This window comes from Panthera leo, chromosome D2 (assembly GCF_018350215.1).
Source record: "Panthera leo isolate Ple1 chromosome D2, P.leo_Ple1_pat1.1, whole genome shotgun sequence".
Taxonomy (NCBI): Eukaryota; Metazoa; Chordata; class Mammalia; order Carnivora; family Felidae; genus Panthera; species Panthera leo.
Window position 1 is genome coordinate 67,598,856 of NC_056689.1, and position 19,264 is coordinate 67,618,119.

The 19,264-nt window shown below is 44.9% G+C and overlaps 1 protein-coding gene across 1 annotated transcript in view; it reads left to right on the forward strand.

The window, feature by feature from the left end:
• RBM20 (RNA binding motif protein 20) overlaps window positions 1–19,264 on the forward strand; it is a 59,059-nt gene that overhangs the window by 14,734 nt on the left and 25,061 nt on the right. The window contains exons 6-8 of the mRNA XM_042907803.1: window positions 10,589–10,732; window positions 12,835–12,966; window positions 18,905–18,984. Of these exons, the coding sequence (XP_042763737.1) occupies window positions 10,589–10,732; window positions 12,835–12,966; window positions 18,905–18,984 (356 nt within the window). The remainder of the gene's footprint in view (window positions 1–10,588; window positions 10,733–12,834; window positions 12,967–18,904; window positions 18,985–19,264) is intronic.

Consider the following 19,264-nt stretch of genomic DNA (forward strand, 5'->3'; position numbering starts at 1 on the left):
ATGATGCCTCAAATCTCGGAACACTCACACCATCCGAGTAGAGCCTCCTGATGGGTGTTCAGAGCCCAAAGGTGGGAGCGAGGCTGAGGGCAGACCAAAGCGGTCACGAGGACTGAACGTGACACGGATGGACAGTGACGTGCTAGCTGCACAGTGTGTAAGGAGCACCAATGGCTGTTACTAAGCAGCAAATCCTTTTAACCGCTCGTGGGAACCTATCCTGTCCCAGGCCACGTCGTCACGTGACTGCCCCACAGCCATGGCCGGCCCAGGGGAGAACCCCTGTGACCTTGGGCAAGTCTCAGTATGTGGTGTTTCTCCTGCACAGATCCGTCTGGTAATTCCTGTGGTCATGTCTGCTTCCTCTAGAGACATGGCCAGGCTCCCATGGAAGCACTCTTCTTCCTCATGCCACAGGCACAAGCGATCTGATGATATGTGTTGATAATGATTCACGATAATTCGTGTTAATACTCAGAAGCTCTGAGTGCAGCTTCCTCCAAACGCCTGGAGATGGGAGTTCATCCGGCTTGAGCCTGAGGAGGAGCAACACAAGGAACACTTTGCTTTCTGCACTGGCAGCCAGCAGGAGATGGGGACCTCAGGCCATTGTAGGCTGATGCTGATGACGATGGCTAACATTTATACAGTGCTTACTAATTTCTTAGCATCTTCGTTTGTATTTTCTCGTTTAATCCAGACAGCCCTGTGAGGTGGGGAAACCAAGGCACAGAGAGACTAAGTGCTTTGCTTAAAGTCTTATAGCTGATGGCTTTAATGGAAGTGCTGGGATTTGAACCCAGGTGACCTGACTCTAGGTGCCTCCCTTGTAACCATCAAGCCCTGCTGCTGCCTTTTGAGGGTTTCTGAGTTTCCTTCCTTGCTATGAGTCTCTCTTTAGCAAGCCCACTCCTCTCCCCTCTATCCGCTTCCACTCTACACGCTGCTCAGTGGGATCTGAATCTGCCTTGAGGATGGCAGTGACTTCTCGGGCCTCAGCTAGACATCGGCCATGGAGCAAGGCAAGGAGACCAGTGAGACCTGGCACCCAAATTCTGTACTGTGACAGTGTCCCCCAAGATGAGCTGTTTGGAGACATTTTCTACAGATCCAGTGAAGGGGAGAGTCATCACCTGACTGGTCTTATAAGTTCTGTGAGGTCTTGTTCGTCACATGAGCCTTCCCCAGGACATCTAGGGGACAAGAACAATGGCTGCCCCAACCAGTCCCTGTATCATCAGTGCCTGGATGGGCACATTCTTCTACCTGATTCTGGTCCGTCGAATGCGCTTGTGTCTGTCTTTAGGAGAACTGGAAATACACAAATACTGACATTTGAAGAGAAGCTGAGAAGTGAAGAGCTGATTAATTGGCTACAGAAAGATACTTTGCAAGGCTCAGTTAAGTAGCAGGGGAGTCCTTCAGAGAAATTATTGATTCTTTTTTCTGCCTACAAGTCCTGACCTCCAAAGATAAACGAATACATCAAAGGGTAATTACTCTGTTACCAAAAGACACTTTGTGAGGCTGGAGGAGTGGCCAGTGGGCTCCTTTTGCATATACATCTCTACTCTTTTTTCTGCTTGCATAATTCATACTCTTTGTGAAAATTCAAATGGATAAGAAATATTTCATGAGGACAGGGAAAATTCCTCCATTATCCGCCTCCCAACCCTCATACAAAACCCATAAAAGCTTTGATGCATTTTTCCTCCAGAAATGTTTTCTGGTTCTGTGCCGGGCTTTTTCGGTCCCATTCTACTTACAGACATCTTTTCAGAAATGCATTTGGTTGAGTAAAGCCAGAACCAGCCAGGACTCCACCATTATAATATTTGTAGAGCAAAGAGCAGTTGCTGTCTCTAAAGCTCCCTGTTTTCAAGCAGGAAAACAAATTGACCCAGGGCTTTGGGAATGAGCTTTTAGAAGGTCTCTGCACTGCTACAAAATCTAAAAGCACCCAAAAGCCCATCGACCACCTCCATCAACCCTAGGCTTGGCTGAATGTACGCTTCCGTCAGCTCCGTGGGGAGTGTGAGCCTTTCATTTCCATGTTTATTGTTGGCAGAGATGGGGCACTAAACTGACAGTTGTATGCTGGGGGGAGGGAGGGACTTGTGTCTGTCCCTGCCACCCCAGGGTCCCCAGAGAGTGGTTTTCACTTTCACTTACGCTTTGCCATTTGACAGAGCAGAGGCACTTTATCCTTGGCTGCCTGAGTCGTCATAAACAGAGTAATCAGGTTTCTGGAAGGGGCCACTGGGGCCTTCTCAGGCTGTAAATAGTTTTCTCGTGCTTGCCCAAGATGCACTTTGCTTGCTGACTGTCCACATAGAATGGCATTGCCATTTTCACAGCCACCTTGGAGTTTATTTAGTGCTGGTGCTACAGATGGGCTTCCCTAGCCTAGGAGGACAGACATCATTTTCATGTTTTCTTTCTCACTGGGACCCTGCACACTAGAAAACTTGTATAAATCAGGAAACTGAGGCACAGGGAAACATAAATGTTTGTGGAAGGCCAGAGGTTTAAGTCATAGGTTGCCCCTCAGATGGCTGGCTGTTTCTAGAACTTCTCTCTGTCTGTCCATTCTGGCCTTCCTGGTCCATGGCTCAGATCACTGTCGTCTCCTGACTTCCATCCAGAGAAACATGAAGAGCAGTAATTGATGTGGCAAATGATACCGGCCCTTCCCCCACGATTCCAGCTCTGTCATTGCTCTCCTCCCCTTGTGCATTTTCAAAGAGCAAAGAGCAAGAGGAAAACAGGACACCTGAATGGGTTTTGTTTTCTGGGTTTGTTTCCTATTCTTTTTACAAATCTTAAGTATTTTTCTTGTTGCAAAAGTAGTACAAACATGGTATAAGAAATCCAAACAGTAACAGAAATATTTAAAAAATGGAAAATCTTAGGGGCGCCTGGGTGGCTCAGTCGGTTAAGCGTCCGACTTCGGCTCAGGTCATGATCTCGCAGTGTGAGTTCGAGCCTGCTGACAGCTCAGAGCCTGGAGCCTGCTTCAGATGATATGTCTCCCTCTCTCTCTGCCCTTCCCCCGCTCATCCTCTGTCTCTCTGTCAAAAATAAATAAACATTAAAAAAAATTTCTTAATTAAAAAAAATGGAAAATCTAGCCCTATAGAGAGAATTGACAGTCTTATACTATTTATCTCTAGCTGGTGTACATGTCCATGTTTAATTTTTAAAAGTATAGGGGCACCTGGGTGACTCAGTTAAGTGTTCCAATTCTTTTTTTTTTTTTTAAGTTTATTTATTTTGAGAGAAGAGAGAACACAAGCAGGGGAGGGGCAGAGAGAGGGAGCGAGAGAATCCCAAGCAGGCTCTGTGCTATCAGCTTGGAGCCCAATGTGGGGCGTGATCCCATGAACCATGAGATCATGACCTGAGCCGAAATCAAGAGTCAGACGCTCCAGGTGCCCCAGTGTCTGACTCTTGATTTCGACTCAGGTCATGATCTCACGGTTGGTGAGGCCCAAGTTAGACTCTGCACTGGCAGCAAGGAGCCTGCTTAGAATTCTCTCCCTTTCCCTCTCTGCCTGCCCCTCATCTGCTCACGCTGTCTCTTGTCTCTCTCAAAATAAATAAACTTAAAAACGTGTTTTCAGAAGTCTGTATTTTTGTAAAAATCATTTAACGCCACATAATATTGTGCAACTTGGTTCTTTTTATTTCAACAAGCTCTCAATACATATTTTAATTGATAGCTCTATATCTTTCCATTTCTAAACGTAAAACCCTCTCTTATGCTGTAACATTACTACTGTATACATTTACCTTGATTTATCAAGTCTACTATTGATCGATTTTTCTGCGGGACCAGAGTTGTAATCACAAATCTGCCACTATTTAGTTGCCTACAGTTCGAGCGCCTTAGCTTCTCCTAAGCATCATAGGGTAGGATTCTGTGACTTTAAAGTTTACAGGGACATTGAAGTTACCTGGCAGGTGCACCACCCAAAGCCTGTAGGCAAGTCTGGCACCAGTAAAAGTAGCTAGATGTACTTCAAGTCAAAGCTGGTATGCTTTATGAAATATATGAAAGTGTCAATAAAGACATCAGCATCTACCCTCCCAAGTTAAGCCAAGGTCCATAGCTATTCAGCCCATGTCCATTTACTATCTGCATAACATGTTCAAAATCAGTACCATGAGGAATAAATATTTGCCCTGTGACTGTCTTGAGGTGTGTTTAGCACAAAACCAGAGACTGTGTGCCAGGTGAAATTAGGTCACACCTGAAAGGGATCACGCTGGACCACAGAAATTGTTTATTGAAGATCCAATCTACACTTTGTTGCCCTAGGAAGAACTTGGAGAGACTACTCTCACCCCGAAGGCCAGTTTCCCTAAGCCACATTTTTATTGCAACTTTGTGAGTTATTTGAACTGAGTCTCCTCTTTGAACTCATCTACAAAGCCTGTTCCCACCTGCATCAGAGGGTATTGAAAGGTCTCAGAATGTTCCTATACAAACTGTTTGCTGCTTTCACCTTCCCATCTGTTTATAAAAGATTGAGTGAGTTGGGAGGTCTGGGACCCAGCCGCATGAACCATTAGAAGCGGCATCTGGTTTTAAATAAGTGGCCCCAGCAAGTGAAAATGTACAGCCCAGTCCCCTGATTGCACATGGGGGCGTTCCAGGTCTGTGCCAGCCTGCATGCTAACTGAAATGTCCCCCAGCCTGGGAAAGGATTACTGTCCCTTTGGGTTAGTTGTTAGGACTTTGGTTACAACCCCCGACACCTTAGTTCTCTTGGAGATTCTACTCTAGGCTGGAAAGTTTCAAATGCACCTGTCACATACGTGCCTCCCAGGCAGAACAGTGAGTGGGATGTCAACAGAGCCCATCAACACCTCACATCAAAAATTCAAGTTGGCCAGGTCTTAAACGATATTCTCTAAACCCGTCTATTCTTCTGTCCCATAGCACAGCTTTTAAAATACATTTTTTGTAACTTTTAATAGAGTTCAGATTTACAGAAAAGTTGCAAGAAAGGTATACCTTTTGCCCAGATCCACTACTCCTTTACATTTTGGAATATGTAAAGTATGCCCTTTACATTTATTCTGTTTCTGTCTCTCTCTGTTGTCCTTATGTTCACCCATCTTTTTCTGTCCGTCCACCCATCCATCCATCCATCTAATCAATGATGTGTTTTTCCTGAACCATCGGAGACAGTGTACCTCTTCATGTCTAACTATGTCAGCATGAATTTCAACACAGGCTTTCTCTTACATAATGACAGTATAGTTGCATTTTTTTTTTCTCAGTCTAGCAGCATTGTAGCACATCCTTTCACTGTTGAGGGAAACAAAGAGACATATGTTTTAAGGAACCTGCTGGATGCCAGGCATTGCACCAAGGCAGTTTACTTACATTGTGTGCCATTTTTGTCTTCTAAAGGGTCCTGTGGAATCAATTTTTATTTTCCCTGCTTGATAGATAAGCAGACTCAGGCTTGGAAAAATTCACTTACTTGCTCAGGGTTAGTCACCGGGGAACAGACGCAGATCCAGGTCTGTCTGAGGCTCTCACTGCCATGGCACTCGTGCCAAGAGCCTTAAGGCTCAGACTCGCTGTGTGTCTGTCCTCATAGAGACACCAGGCCTGCATCTTTAGTTCATCTCAATATATCATCTCCACTCTTCTAGGAGCTGCAAACACAGAGACATTCAGGGAGCGGGAGGGCTTATCAGCAAGGCACTCACTGCTTGGAGCTGATCTTCAGCTCTATAAAGATGAGACCACCCCCCAACACAGGCATGTTTTTAAGATGAACATGGTTGGGAACGTACGCATGCTGAACAGCCGATCCCATAGAGAAGGAAGACAAAAACATTATATTCACTGGGACAGGAATTGGGGAAGACACAGGTTTTCTGTTTATGCCCATCACAGTTGGGGAAGGTTATCATTGTCCTAGGTCCTAGGCAAGCCTTTGGCAAGGCTTCTGGGAGGAGTGAAACTGTAGAACTTAGAGCCACACAAACGTGGATATTTCACATCTGGAAAGGACTCTAGACATATAGGCGGCCTCCCTCATTCCAGACCCTGGGAAGTAAGTCTGTCCCTGTCATGCACCCAACCAGTGGCCAAGCTGGGACTCGAATCCAGGTCCTCCGTCTCCCACTACATCAGGAAGCCGCAAGCTTTTTACAGTCCATCCCCTTCATCATTGACTCCTACCTACCTCAAGCAGCCACTGCCCTGCATTCCGTGTCTGGAAAAGTACTGTATCTGCCAAAGAAAGTACTTCTATTAATGAGTAATTAACTCATTAACTCATTTTTATTAATCAAAACCACAGACATACCAATCAGACTTTCTCATCAGCTTAAGATCTAACCAGGATTACCGTATTGATAGGAGAAAGAGACTCAACTCAGGTTTTTTAAATATCAAAAATCATAACACCCCCCCCCCTCCAGCCGCCCCCACTGAACTATTGTTACCCTCAAAGACCCTTAAGGAAGTATTAGAGAACCCAGGCTGGAAATCAATGTACAGCATCGTGCTGCGTGCTCAAAGGCACTCAGGGTCATCCGTGCCCCCAGTGGACAAATTTTGCTCTAACTGCCCACCTGAAGACCTCATTTTCCTTTACACTCCTCTCCCCACTCCCCTCCCTCCCTCCTTTTCTGCCTCATCATTCAAATCTGCCATAGGGCATAAGGCAAATAATAGCCACGTTTATGTAAACAGTCCCAAGAATAGATTAGAATGATTATACAAGTAACTGGACACCTTTTGTGAATCAAACATGATTTTGAACCTAATCGAGTTTAACAAAAAGGTATTTTAGATCAATGACAGAGAAGAACGTAGACCAAACTATCCTAAATCAAATATTTGTGAAAGAATATAACACATAAATGTTTCTTTTTCTGGCTGGATAGGGTCTTTCACCCGCCCTGAAGCCAGACACCATGGAAACAATTAAAATAGTTTCAAGATTTTCATTTCATGGGTCGCTTAGAAAGTGATAAACGGAAGTAATCTGGTTGAAATGAAGAAGCTGCTGGTGGTCTTTGGAGGCACTTGGCCTCTACCCTGAGCCAGCATTTTGCGAACCTATGACCCATGTACACATCGCCAGTTGAGAAGCTCCTAATTAGTATAATTAACTGTGAGAATACAAAAAGTCTCATGGTTCTTTGATATTAAGTGACAGCCAGGGAATTAATAAAATCCAGCTTCTATGTCTGATTAAAAATCTTGGGAGAAGGAGCGCCTGGGTGGCTCAGTCGGCTAAGCGTCCGACTTCAGCCAGGTCACGATCTCGCGGTCCGTGAGTTTGAGCCCCGCGTCAGGCTCTGGGCTGATGGCTCAGAGCCTGGAGCCTGTTTCCGATTCTGTGTCTCCCTCTCTCTCTGCCCCTCCCCCGTTCATGCTCTGTCTCTCTCTGTCCCAAAAATAAATAAAAAAAAAAAAAAAGTTGAAAAAAAAAATTAAAAAAAAAAAAATCTTGGGAGAAGAAAGTGCTCACGAAACGTACTTTTAAGATTTAAATGTAGGGGCACCTGGGGGGCTCAGTCAGTTAAGCATCGGGCTCTTGGTTTCCGGCTCAGGTCATGATCTCATGGTTTGTGATATTGAGCCCTGCGTCAGGCTCTGTGCTATCAGGGCAGAGCCTGCTTGGGATTCTCTCTTTCCTCTCTCTGCCCCTCCCCTGCTCACATGGTCTCTCTCTCAAAATAAATAAACATTAAACATTTTTAAATAAACAAATAAAGGTAAAATAAAATTGAAGTGTAAACCTTTTTTTTTAAATCAAGATCTTGTCTTTACATAATCATCTCTACACCCAACATGGAGCCCAAACTCACAACCCAGAGATCAAGAGTCACTTGCTCCACCACCTGAGCCTGCCAGGCACCCCGTGTGTAAACCCTCATTTGAGACCCATTCATTTAGGACCTAACAACGTCTGCAGCATGAATTCCTCTCGAGCTTGATCATTGCCCTAGATCTTGGGGGTTAGCCTTGGCAAGGCTTCTGGGAGGAGTGAAGAGGGTGAGAGGGTGCTTACTTTGCAGGAGGCACGTTCCACCACCCAGCAGCTCGGATACAAGCCTCTTGAATTGCTCTTTCAGGCTGCAGGAGATAGTGAGAGAGGTGCTGGCCTCTGTGATGGTCACTAAGCAACTGGACAGGCAAGGAGAGGGCACAGCCCAGAATGGCCCTGTGGTTCTGTGTGTCTCCCCTGTCGGTCAAGCACGACTTGGCCCAGGCCGATCACAGCAAAGTCACGTGAGGCAGAAACGTGCTCCGCCAGCCTGTTGATAAACTCAGATGACCAGCCCCTTGGCCCTGCTTCAGAGCTCGGCTGGGTCTGTGTCTTTGTGTAGACCACTCACCCTAATGAGAGGCAAAGATCCTCCTGTCATCCCTGGAGAAGAGGTCAGTCCCCGGGAGCCAGGCTCAGGCTCAAAGTCTGACATCTTACGGGGAGTTCTGTCTGCACTCCGTGGAGGCCCAGGGATGATCTGGGAACTGCCTGGGCCGCACACCAAATCCCGTTCCTCTTTGGGAAAGCGCCTGACCTCTGGACACCACAGAGGGGCAGGTCTGCAAGGGGCACTTGGGTTTCTCCAATGCAGCATTGAGCCATGAAAGGAAATTCTTATTGACTCTAATTGTCCTCAGCCCAGATGAGACAAATGACAGCTTCTTGCGAGAGAATTACCCAAGTATTAGCCTTGCTAGGGATGAGACCCACATCAAATGTAATTACATGTTGAAGTTCACTTTATGTTAGCAAATGGTGATCATGCAGATGTAGGCTATGCTATTAGAATATGTTTCAGGTTTGGAAAATTGCATCCTTCTCTTGCACACTGGATTGGCTTATGGTTACTAATTCTTGAACCTCCTGGAGACTTCCAGTCTGATTAAGGTTTGCGCAGACCAAACAGACACACTTCCTCCCTCCCGGAGCTTTGATTTGGCCCAGGTCATGGCTTCCAAACTGTGTTCTTTAGGACTGCTGGCTGGTGGTAGTGGCAGGGTGCCGGACCCCAGAGTTTGTCTACAGCAGCTGCTCTTATTTGTGAAATATATTCGGCTGCTGGAGGAAAGGATTCCACGGCTAACAAAGTTGTGAGAGCCACTGCCCTGAATCACAGGTTGTTGTCATGAATGTCTATAGATAAGGTCCCCAAAATGCTTGCTGTGCTCCTTTTTCTCTAGTCAAACAACATGAGGTATATAAGAAGTGTTAAAAACATCTTTCCCCTTATTCCCTTCCAGTTCTGTTCTTTGAAGACAACTAGTGTTGACAGGTTGATATGTATCCTGCCTGGCCTGCCTTTCTCTGTCTGTGCTGATATCCTTAACAAATTTTTCATTGTGAAAAATTTCAAACATACAGAACAATAGACACTAGAATAATTTATCCCTTGTATATTCCTTCCCCAACTCCAATAATTATTAAAACTTTATAACACTTGTCTTATCTATCTCTTTCTCATATATTCTGATTTTTTGTTTTGTTTAAAAAAAATGGCATTTTACTGCGCGTGCTGCCTGGCAGCTTGTTTTTTACTTAATCAATTTTTTTTAACGTTTATTTGTTTTTGAGAGCGAGAGAGAAAGCGTAAGTGGGAGAGAGCCAGAAAGATGGAGACAGAGGATCTGCAGCAGGATGTGGGGCTCGAACTCGCGACCCGTGAGATCATGACCTGAGCTAAAATCAAGAGTTGGTGCTTCACTGATTGAGCCCTCCAGGCACCCCACTTACTTCACCATTTTTAAAATTATTCCTTATCAGTTCATTTACCTCTGCCTTTCAGTGGCTCTGTAGTTTTCCGGTACTTGAACCATCATTTACTCAAACACTCCCCTAGTCTTGGACATCCAGGCTGTCTCCAGAATGTTTTGCCACCTTATAAGTAACAGCAATATCCTTGTGCATAGGTTTTTATATATTGGTGCATTTATTTCTGTAGGATAGATTTCCCAAAAGTGGGATGGCAAGATCATGGGCTATCTATACTTTAAGTTTCATTAAATATTGCTAAAGTATATTGTCAAGAGATCATAGCTGAACAGCTTCCCCACAGTGACACATGGATAAGCCCATGTCTTCATATCTTTGACGGCCCTGGATGTGATTGCTCATTAAACTGTTGCAAATCTTGGGGCACCTAAGGTGGCTCAGTTGGTTGAGCATCTGACTTCAGCTCAGGTCACGATCTCACGGTTTGTGGGTCCGAGCCCTGCGTTGGGGCCTGTGCTGACCACTTGCTTTGGAGCCTGGAGCCTGCTTCAAATTCTGTGTCTCCTTCTCTCTCTGCCCATCCCCCGCTGGTGCTCTGTCTCACTCGGTCTCTCAAAAATAAACAAATGTAAAAAAAAAAAATTAAACTGTTGCAAATCTTTTCTATAAAGGGGTGGCATAAAATTGATATTTTGTATGTGTCTGTCATTGGGTTCTTTTTCTGCATTAATTTTGGAAATTATATCCCTGCAATCATTATTTGGGGGAAGATGGCCATTAGGAACATCTGGAATAGAGGACCAGAGAGAAGTGTCTTTTGAAGACCAGCCTCTGCTCTTTGTTCCCATCAGTATGCACAGCGGAAAACGGGTGCTGGCCGCGTGGTGCACATCTGCAATCTCCCTGAAGGAAGCTGCACGGAAAATGATGTCATTAACCTGGGACTGCCTTTTGGAAAGGTCACTAATTACATCCTCATGAAATCTACTAATCAGGTAGGTCTGGGCACTTTCACATTGGTGTGTACCAGAGAGACCCCACATGGGTGGAGGGGAACTATATAATTTTTTTTAAAGAAGCTGGTCTTAAAGAGGTAATACACAGCTGGCCTCTTGCTGGGACAGCACAGAGGTTTTTGGTGGTGGTGGTGTTTTGTCTACCCTTGTCTCACTTTACCCTTCTTGTGATGGGTACAGGCCTTTGTGAGTTGCTTAGAGGTAAGGTGATACTTCAGAGTGAGGTACTCCTTAACACAGAAAAGCCCCCAAAATAGAAATCCATGGACACGAGTCTTTTCACTGTTATGAACCCCCTGAGCTAATGCTAGAAGCTTCTGATATCTGAGGGCCTGTATTTGGAGTGAGCCAACAGCTAACTGGGAACAGGTTTTTTTCACAGATCTTTGGTGTTAACACCAGAGGCCCTTGGGTCTCATAGCAGGAGAGTGGGTGGGAATTGATGGGTGCCTGGTAAGTCTCAAGGACAAAGAACCCTTAACCTGTGGGGATTGACTGAGAACTTGAGGGTTAATATGGTTGTCTTCACTTCTAAAGTTAAAGGAGGAGTTTATACCGAGAAATGGTCAGAAATAAGAATTTTTAAAAAATATTTTATCTTTAATATTTTTATTTTGTGAACCAGAGGAACAGACATAGAAGTCCTTTTCTTGATTAAGGCATGAACTTTAGAGATCAGAGCCACATCAGATCATCAGTGGTCTTTCTCCATCAACGTGGGCTTAGACTACTCACTTAGTCTCTTTGTTCTATTTTGGGTAAATGTACAAAATTCAGCTTGCAACATTAATGCAGTGGGAGACACTGAATTAGTATTATTCCCATTTGACAGTTGAGAGCTGGAGGTGCTAAAATGTTTGCATCAAGAGAGAGGCACTTAGAAAACTGGGTGGAAGAATCTGAAATAAAACGCTAAAGAATCTTGACTTGTTCATCTCCCACACATCTGCCATAGACTGTGACAGCAGGGAAAAGCATCTCTGAAATTCAAAAACAAATGTGGGTGAAGGATGGAGAACCAGCTTGGTTAACCCACTCAGATCAAGGAATCAGGAGTATAGGGGCTCACAGAGAGGGCTCTCTTGTCACAGACCACTTTTCCTTTCCAACATCAAGGGACCAGATCAGTGCACCAATCAGTATAGTACAAATGAAACGAATCTAAGAAACGATAATGACAGTGAACCTCTGCAGCAGCTATTGGGGTAAACCAGCAGGTCAGTCAAAACAGTCTATTTAGAAGCTCTCTGGAGACACTGATTGAATGCCAAAGCCTGGTTCTTTGTGTTTTATCAGAACAGTTAAATAAAGAGGAAAAATGCTGTGGAGATATAACTGAGGGTTTTCTTCTCTCTGTAATTCAAAAAGGCATGGCCTTCTTTCAAGCCTCGGGAGCCCTGAGTTGTTTAGTATTTTTCTTTCTTTGCAAAGAAAGTGAGAGTTCAAATACCCATGGCTGTGTCTCTGTCTTCTGCCATCATCACAACAAAATAGCACATTTTGCAGGGATCAGCCCAAGGTCACTTATACAACAGACCCACTGTCCCCCCTATTACTCCTAAGGGTACTGTGGGTTAATGGACCCTCCCATCCCAGGGGGACTCCTGTGGCATGATATAGCACAGGATGGACATACATAATTTAAGAATCATTGGTAACCATGGGGATCAGGGGAGGGGCCATCCTATAATGAACTCTTTGGGTGAAGTTAATAAATAGGTCTCTTTTGAACAGATGGGATCAAAGAGAGCTCTTATACTGGTCTTTTTTCTTTTTATTGAGGTGTGAAGTATATATTCTAAAGTATACACAAGTGTATTACTTTTCTACATGTGTACCCCTACGTAATTACCACACAGGTCAAGATAGAGAACATTTCCAGAACCTCAGAAGGTTTCCTCATGCTCCTCCCAGTCAGCACCTCACCCCTGCCCCAGAGGGGAGCTCAGCCCCAGCTTCTATCAGCATTGATTCGTTTTGCCTATTCTTCAACTTCATAGACACAGAATTATACCTGGTACTGAATTTTGTTGAAGACCATACAAGTCAACTTGAGTATATGTCCTTCCATTTTTTCCTAGGCCTTTTTAGAGATGGCTTACACAGAAGCTGCCCAGGCCATGGTCCAGTATTACCAAGAAAAATCTGCCATGATCAATGGTGAGAAGTTGCTCATTCGGATGTCCAAGAGATACAAGGAATTGCAGCTGAAGGTAAAGCATTTTCTGACTGTTCAGTCATTCAGCAAGCATCAGCCGAGCATCTCCTTGTCGGGCACTGGCCTGAGTGCTGGCGGGAAGGAGAGGACAAGGAAAGTCCTCAAATTGCCCATTGCCTTTGGGGATATCTTGTGGGAAGTCCAGCCATTATAATGTGGAATGCTTATTGAGGTGAGTACAAAATGCAAAGGGATTTTAGGGACAGGATGACTAGCTACCTGGGACCCAAGGAGGATTCTGCAGGGGAAGTCTTGAAGGATGAAAGAAGAAAGGGAAGGTGGTTGCATTTCAGAGGTGGGAGCTCTGAGTATAACCTCCTGAATAGTACTCCCTTTTCTGCACTGAAGTACGGGTCTTCAGGAATGTTCACTTCCTCTCTCACTACTGCCCTGCCTTGATCTCTTATTCTCTCCTCCATCCTCTATAATTATATCTTAAGCCCCATAGAAATCCTCCTAAGCAACACATGACTGAATTGGCCACTGTCAGAACGACTATCAGGGATGAATTCAGATAATTCCAAACAGGGCTTTTGCTTGTTTGTTTTAGCTTATTCTACATTTCTCTTTTCTTTTCTTTTCTTTTCTTTTCTTTTCTTTTCTTTTCTTTTCTTTCCTTTCCTTTCCTTTCCTTTCCTTTCCTTTCCCTTCCTTTCCTTTCCTTTCCCTTCCTTTCCTTTCCTTTCCCTTCCTTTCCTTTCCCTTCCTTTTCTTTCCCTTTCCTTTTCTTTCCTTTTCTTTTCTCTTTTCCTTTCTTCTTGCTCTATTGTGAGGTATAACATATATTCGGAAAAATGACTAATTATATATTGTATAGTTTTAAAAGTAGTAATGGTTGAAATCCCATAACTCCCACAAAACCACCACCAAAGTCAAGAAATAAGATACCGGCGGCACCCAGAAGCCCCTCTGAGTCCCTCCTCAAGCTTTACCCCTCCCTCTCCACTCTCCTGACTTGGAGGATGATCATTTCTTTGCTTTTCCTTACAGCTCTACAACCCACTTATGCCTCCCTTAAGGTGATTGTTTAGTTTTGCCTATTTTTGAACTTTACATGAATGGAATTATACTCTTTGTGTTCTTTCATTCAACATCTGCCATCCATGCTGGGTGTGTCTATTTATTTTCATCGTTATGTAAATTTCCATTGTCCGACTATAAATTTATCTATATGTTCCACTGTCTGTGGACATTTGGGCTGTTTCCAGTGTTAGGGTATCAGGGACAAGGTTACCGTGAACACTCTTGAACACGGTATCCTGGTACACGGGTACACGAGCATATAACTAGGGGCACATACATAACTGGGAGTGGAATTGCTGGATCTCAAGGCATGCTTACCCTGAACTTTGCTAGGTAATAGTAGCAAGCTCTTTTCAAAATTAGTTGTCCTAGATTTACATTCCTCCTAGTGTCAGGGTGTTCAGTGGCCTGCATTCTTGCTAACATTTTGTTATCTGGCTTTTTAAGTGTTGCCTGTCTTGGGAGAGTATAATGGTTTATCATGGTTTTATTTTTTATTTTCCGGATTACTAATTGAGGTTGAGCCCCTTTTCCTATGTTCGTTGGCTATTCCATTTGGGTCTTCTGTGGTGGAAAGTTTCTTCTAGGGTCATTTGCCCATGCTGATCTTTAGATTGTGTCTTCTTAATGGTTTCCAGGAAGGAGTTCACTTAACTGGAGCACTTAGTCCCTTTGGATTTATTGTAACTATTGCTATGTATGTATTTTTTTTTTTTTAATTTTAGAGAGAAAGAGAGAATGTGAGTGGAGGAGAGGGACAGAGGGAGAGAGACAGAGAATCTTAAGCAGGCTCTGTGCTCAGCACAGAGCCTGATGTGGAGCTCAATCCCACAGCCCTGGGGTCATGACCTGAGCAAAATCAAGAATCCAATGCCAACCAACTGAGCCACCCATGCGCCTCATATTTATATTTCAATCTACTTGTCATTTTGTGCTTTCTACTGTCCCGTTTTAATAGGGATCTTCCAGTTTGCTTCAGCTTATTCCATATTTACATAGGGTCCAGTTAGTTAAGACCCACAGCCCTTAATCAGCCTTCAAGGTTGAAGGCAGAAGACAGAGGCTCAGTGGTTGTTGCTAGGATCTGACAAGTCCACGTACGTACATGGTAATGTGTCAGCCTGTTGTCAGTTGCCAGTCTTGATTCAGCTTTGCTTGCAATTATTGCTTCTGAAGATCCTTCACCAACAATTCTAGCAGAACCTGGTTTTTGTTTGGTTGGTTGGTTGGGTTTTTTTTTTTTTTTTCTGGCGAATGCAAGCATGTTGCTTTTCTCAACAAATCAAAGGTCCTATCCCATTATGTACCCAGCCAAAGCTTCTGTTCTCCTGGATTCTCCCCTGGAGGCTAAAATTGAATTTCTGCACTGAATTCCCAGTGGATCTTTGGTGTCTAAATGAGATGTGGTTGTAAGAATCTAATTCGGATGAACAGCAGTACTCAGCTTTTTAAATTAAGGTATTGAGGCACTGCAGTACTTACTGAGGGAAATAGTTCAGGATGGTGCAGACACCATGTGTTAAAGAGATCACGTGGTCAAGGTCTGCATTCAGCAGATGTTCACCGCGTGCCCACTGGACCAGGCACCATGGTTATAGACATAGCAAGCTTGTGGAGGAGCTCACAGTCTGGTGTGAGGAAGAAAGGGAAAACAGCACCATTGACGATCATGTGACCTATTTCAGACCGGAGGGTGGTGGTGCAGCCTAGATTTTACCCCTTCCTGCTTTGAGGAGCTCGGACAAGGTGCTTTACATCTGTGAACCTTAGGTGCCGGATCAGTAAAGGACTCCACCTTGAGTTCTTCTGTTTTAAGCACTTTTTTTTCCATGTATTATGAGTCTTGCAATCACCTTCCCCTATGAGGTGTGTAGGGTGGATAATAGCAGTAACTATAACAGTACAACAATAATAAGAATAATATACCTTTAATCGAGTCCTGGTACTCTGGGTCAAGTCACGTGCCCAACACCTTATATACGTTATCTTCTGTAATCCTGACATCAGTGCTGTCAGACAGGTATTATCTCAGTTTTATAGGTAAGGAAACCAGGCTCATAGAAGTTCAGTAACTTGCACAAGATCATAGCTGCTGGAAGAGCCATGATTAAAACCTAGGACTGTTTTGGTTTTGCACAATATCTACACTTCTATATTGTGTTAGTAGGGTCTCCATTGTCCACGTGAGAAATCAGGTAATTTGCTTATGGTCACCCAGCTAGTAAGCAGCAGGTAGTATTCTAACAGGGCTTCTCAAACTTTAATGTGCATACAAGTCACTTACAGGTCTTGTTAAGATTTCTGATTCAGTAGATCTGGGGCAGGGCTGTGATTCTGCCTTTCCAACAAGCTCCCAGGAGATGTTGCAGTGTGTCTAGAACACATTAACTACCCTTTAGGAAGGATTTTCTGCTCCCAAACTGTCACAATGCCTCTAATAGAAAGCATATCAAAACCTACTTTAACTACATAGCAATGCATGATCATGGCCCCTAGGTTGACATAAGCCAGCTAGGACTTTCTCTGTAGGTGACAGAAATTTGTCTCATGTAAGCTCATCAACTAAAGTAAGGAAAGAAATTAATTTATTGGCTCATGTAAATGAAAAGTCCAGGAGTAACCCTGGCTGTGGCTGCGGGCAGAGCTGCATTTAGGGCCTAAGTGATATCATTAGGACTTGGCTTTTCTGCACTCTGCCTTCTGTTCACTTTGCTTTATTTTGGGGTCCCCCTGGATGGCCCCCAGCTCCAGCCTCTAGGTGGCGTGGTGGCTTCATTGACTTCAGCAGCTCTGGCCTCCCGTTTCCTTCAACAACAGAGCCAGAGTTTTTCCTAGTAGCTTCCTCCTAAGTGCTGAGAGGCCTTGTCTGTGCTCGAGCTAGTTTGGGACACATGTCCTTACCTGAACCAATCTCTGTGGCCAGGGAAGGCCTTGCTGTGACTGGCCAGGCCTGTGTCACCCCAGAGCAGAGGTGGAAAAGGGGAAATGGCCTACTAGGGAGGTAGACAGCAAAACACTGTATCCATATGTGTCTCTGGGCCCAAGGGGCCACCGCTTGAGGTCCCACCAGGGTTTGCAGAGGTGGGGGGAAATTTTGATTGGTCTTTTTCCTCTAACTTTACCTTTTGCTCACCAGGCAAAGTGGAGGGAGAGAAAAGAGAGATTTAAGGTATCTCTCATCTCCTGTCTTGAATATTTCCTCATGCTGATAATCATGTGTCTCTATACACTCTTTGCGGCAAAGGCTCTATTCCTCAGGGCATTTGGGTAAGAACCTTTCACATAACATGTATCCAGCAAATGCATGGAATGAATGAGGAAGAGTAAATCTGAAGGAACAATAAAAAGTGAGTTTTCCTTCCTGCAGACCCAGACAAGAAGGATAAGCTATTTTCTGGGTTGTTCCATAGAGACTTCTCCAGAATCATAGCATCTCACATGCAGAAGGGAACTTAGGATAGTTTAAACCAGTGTCTCCCAGTCATCAGGGGAATTTTCAGGTTCTCTGGAGCAGAGGTTTCCCTCTACTGAGGTTTCCCGTCAGTAGATTCGGGGTGGGATTGAGGGTCCCAGGCAGTTTGGCGGCAGAGGCCTTGGTTTCAGGGCCACTGGTCTTGCCAGCTTCCATGCCACAGAGGAGGTCTCTGGCCCTGAGAAGCAGTTGTGTGTGTTCCTGTGGTGCTCGCAGGAAAATTAAATCAGCAGACGGTGACTGATTTCATGTAAGATAATGGTGCTGAGAGCTACAGCTGATAGGAGGCTTGGTCCTCACTTGGGGAGAGTTTGCTGTGTAACCGAAGAGGGAAATTATTCTTGTGGAAATTATACAAGACTTAAGCGAGTGCATCAGTTTGGGAGCTCCTAGAAGTTCAGTGGCAAAAGCCAGTATGACTTGGTTGTATAAAGAAGGGAAAGATTACTGAGCAGGTCCTTCAAGGATGAGGAGAGTCAGATAAACTGAGAGGGTGTCCAGGCAAAAGGAGTCAGGTGAGGACGGAAGCAGACCCTGGAAAGCACAGTAATGTTGAAAACTATCAGGGCTGCTGGGACAGGGTCTCGCTATGACAAGTTAAGGGCTCATCTGGAAAGTTTCAGCATCTTCACAGGACTCTTGAGGCATGGCCTAGAAAACAGCCACAGAGGGGTCAGAGGGTGTGAAACCCTCCAACAGCTCCTTTTATGTTGGCCCAGCACCTGTGGCTTTTATCAGCCTAGTCTGCTGTGCCCTGAGGCTATTGGTGGATGCCAGATGGGCCTCATTATCTGAACTTTATAGGTGGAGAAAGGGAGCCTCCCACAGACAACGAGCCTTGACCCCAGATCACTCAGGCAGCTAGAGGCCAAGCAGAGCTGTTCTTCCTGGGTGGAGATTCTCAAGGTGAGGTACATCCCCTTGAGTATGCCAGCACTTCCCTGGAACAGCATGGGGCTTGGCCTCTCACCCTTGTCTTAAACAGAGCAAGATGTGTTGACCAGAAGCACCATGGATGGTTCCCTATGGCGTTATTGAGCCATATCAGTGTCCTCATAGAATGGATGAGAAGATATTATGTCTGAGATCTGCTTCAGAATATTCTATGGGGTGGGGAAAGGGTTCGGGTACAGATGAACTAGGTTGGTCAGAATTGTTGACAATGGAAATGGAGTCATGGGGGTTCAACATACCATTCTCTGTGCTTTTGCATATATTTAAAATGTTCTACAATAAAGAGGTACCCAAAATGTCGGGGCCCCTCCATTCAGCATTATGCTCACACTCCTCATTCCCTGGATTAAACTTCTTCTTCCTCTAAAAAGGTATTTTTTTTCCCCTTGGGTGGACCGGGCAATGGACCCAAGTCCTCTCTGTTTCCCTTTGGTATTTGCATGGCTGTCTCTGGTCTGATGATGACCTCTCTGACTTTGCCTAGAAACCCGGGAAAACGGTGGCTGCCATCATCCAGGACATGCATTCCCAGAGGGAGAGGGACATGTTCCGGGAAGCAGACAGGTGAGGCCCCAGCTCTGGGCATCATGGAGGATTCTGGGCAGCTGGGACACTCTCTTGTCTCTCATTCTTGCGGGTATTGAGTCACACTGTGCCCTGCCCTTGCCCCGTCCATCAGCCTTTCTGGGCCCTACTTTTCCACATGCCGGATGCCGTCCAGAACTGCTGCTCAGGTTAAGCCTCAGGAAAATGCAAGATGGTAGGCTTCCTCTCATCTGCACCTCCTTTGTTAGAAAGGAATATAGGAGGGATTCTGTTGATATTTGGCCCTTTGGGGCAAGGC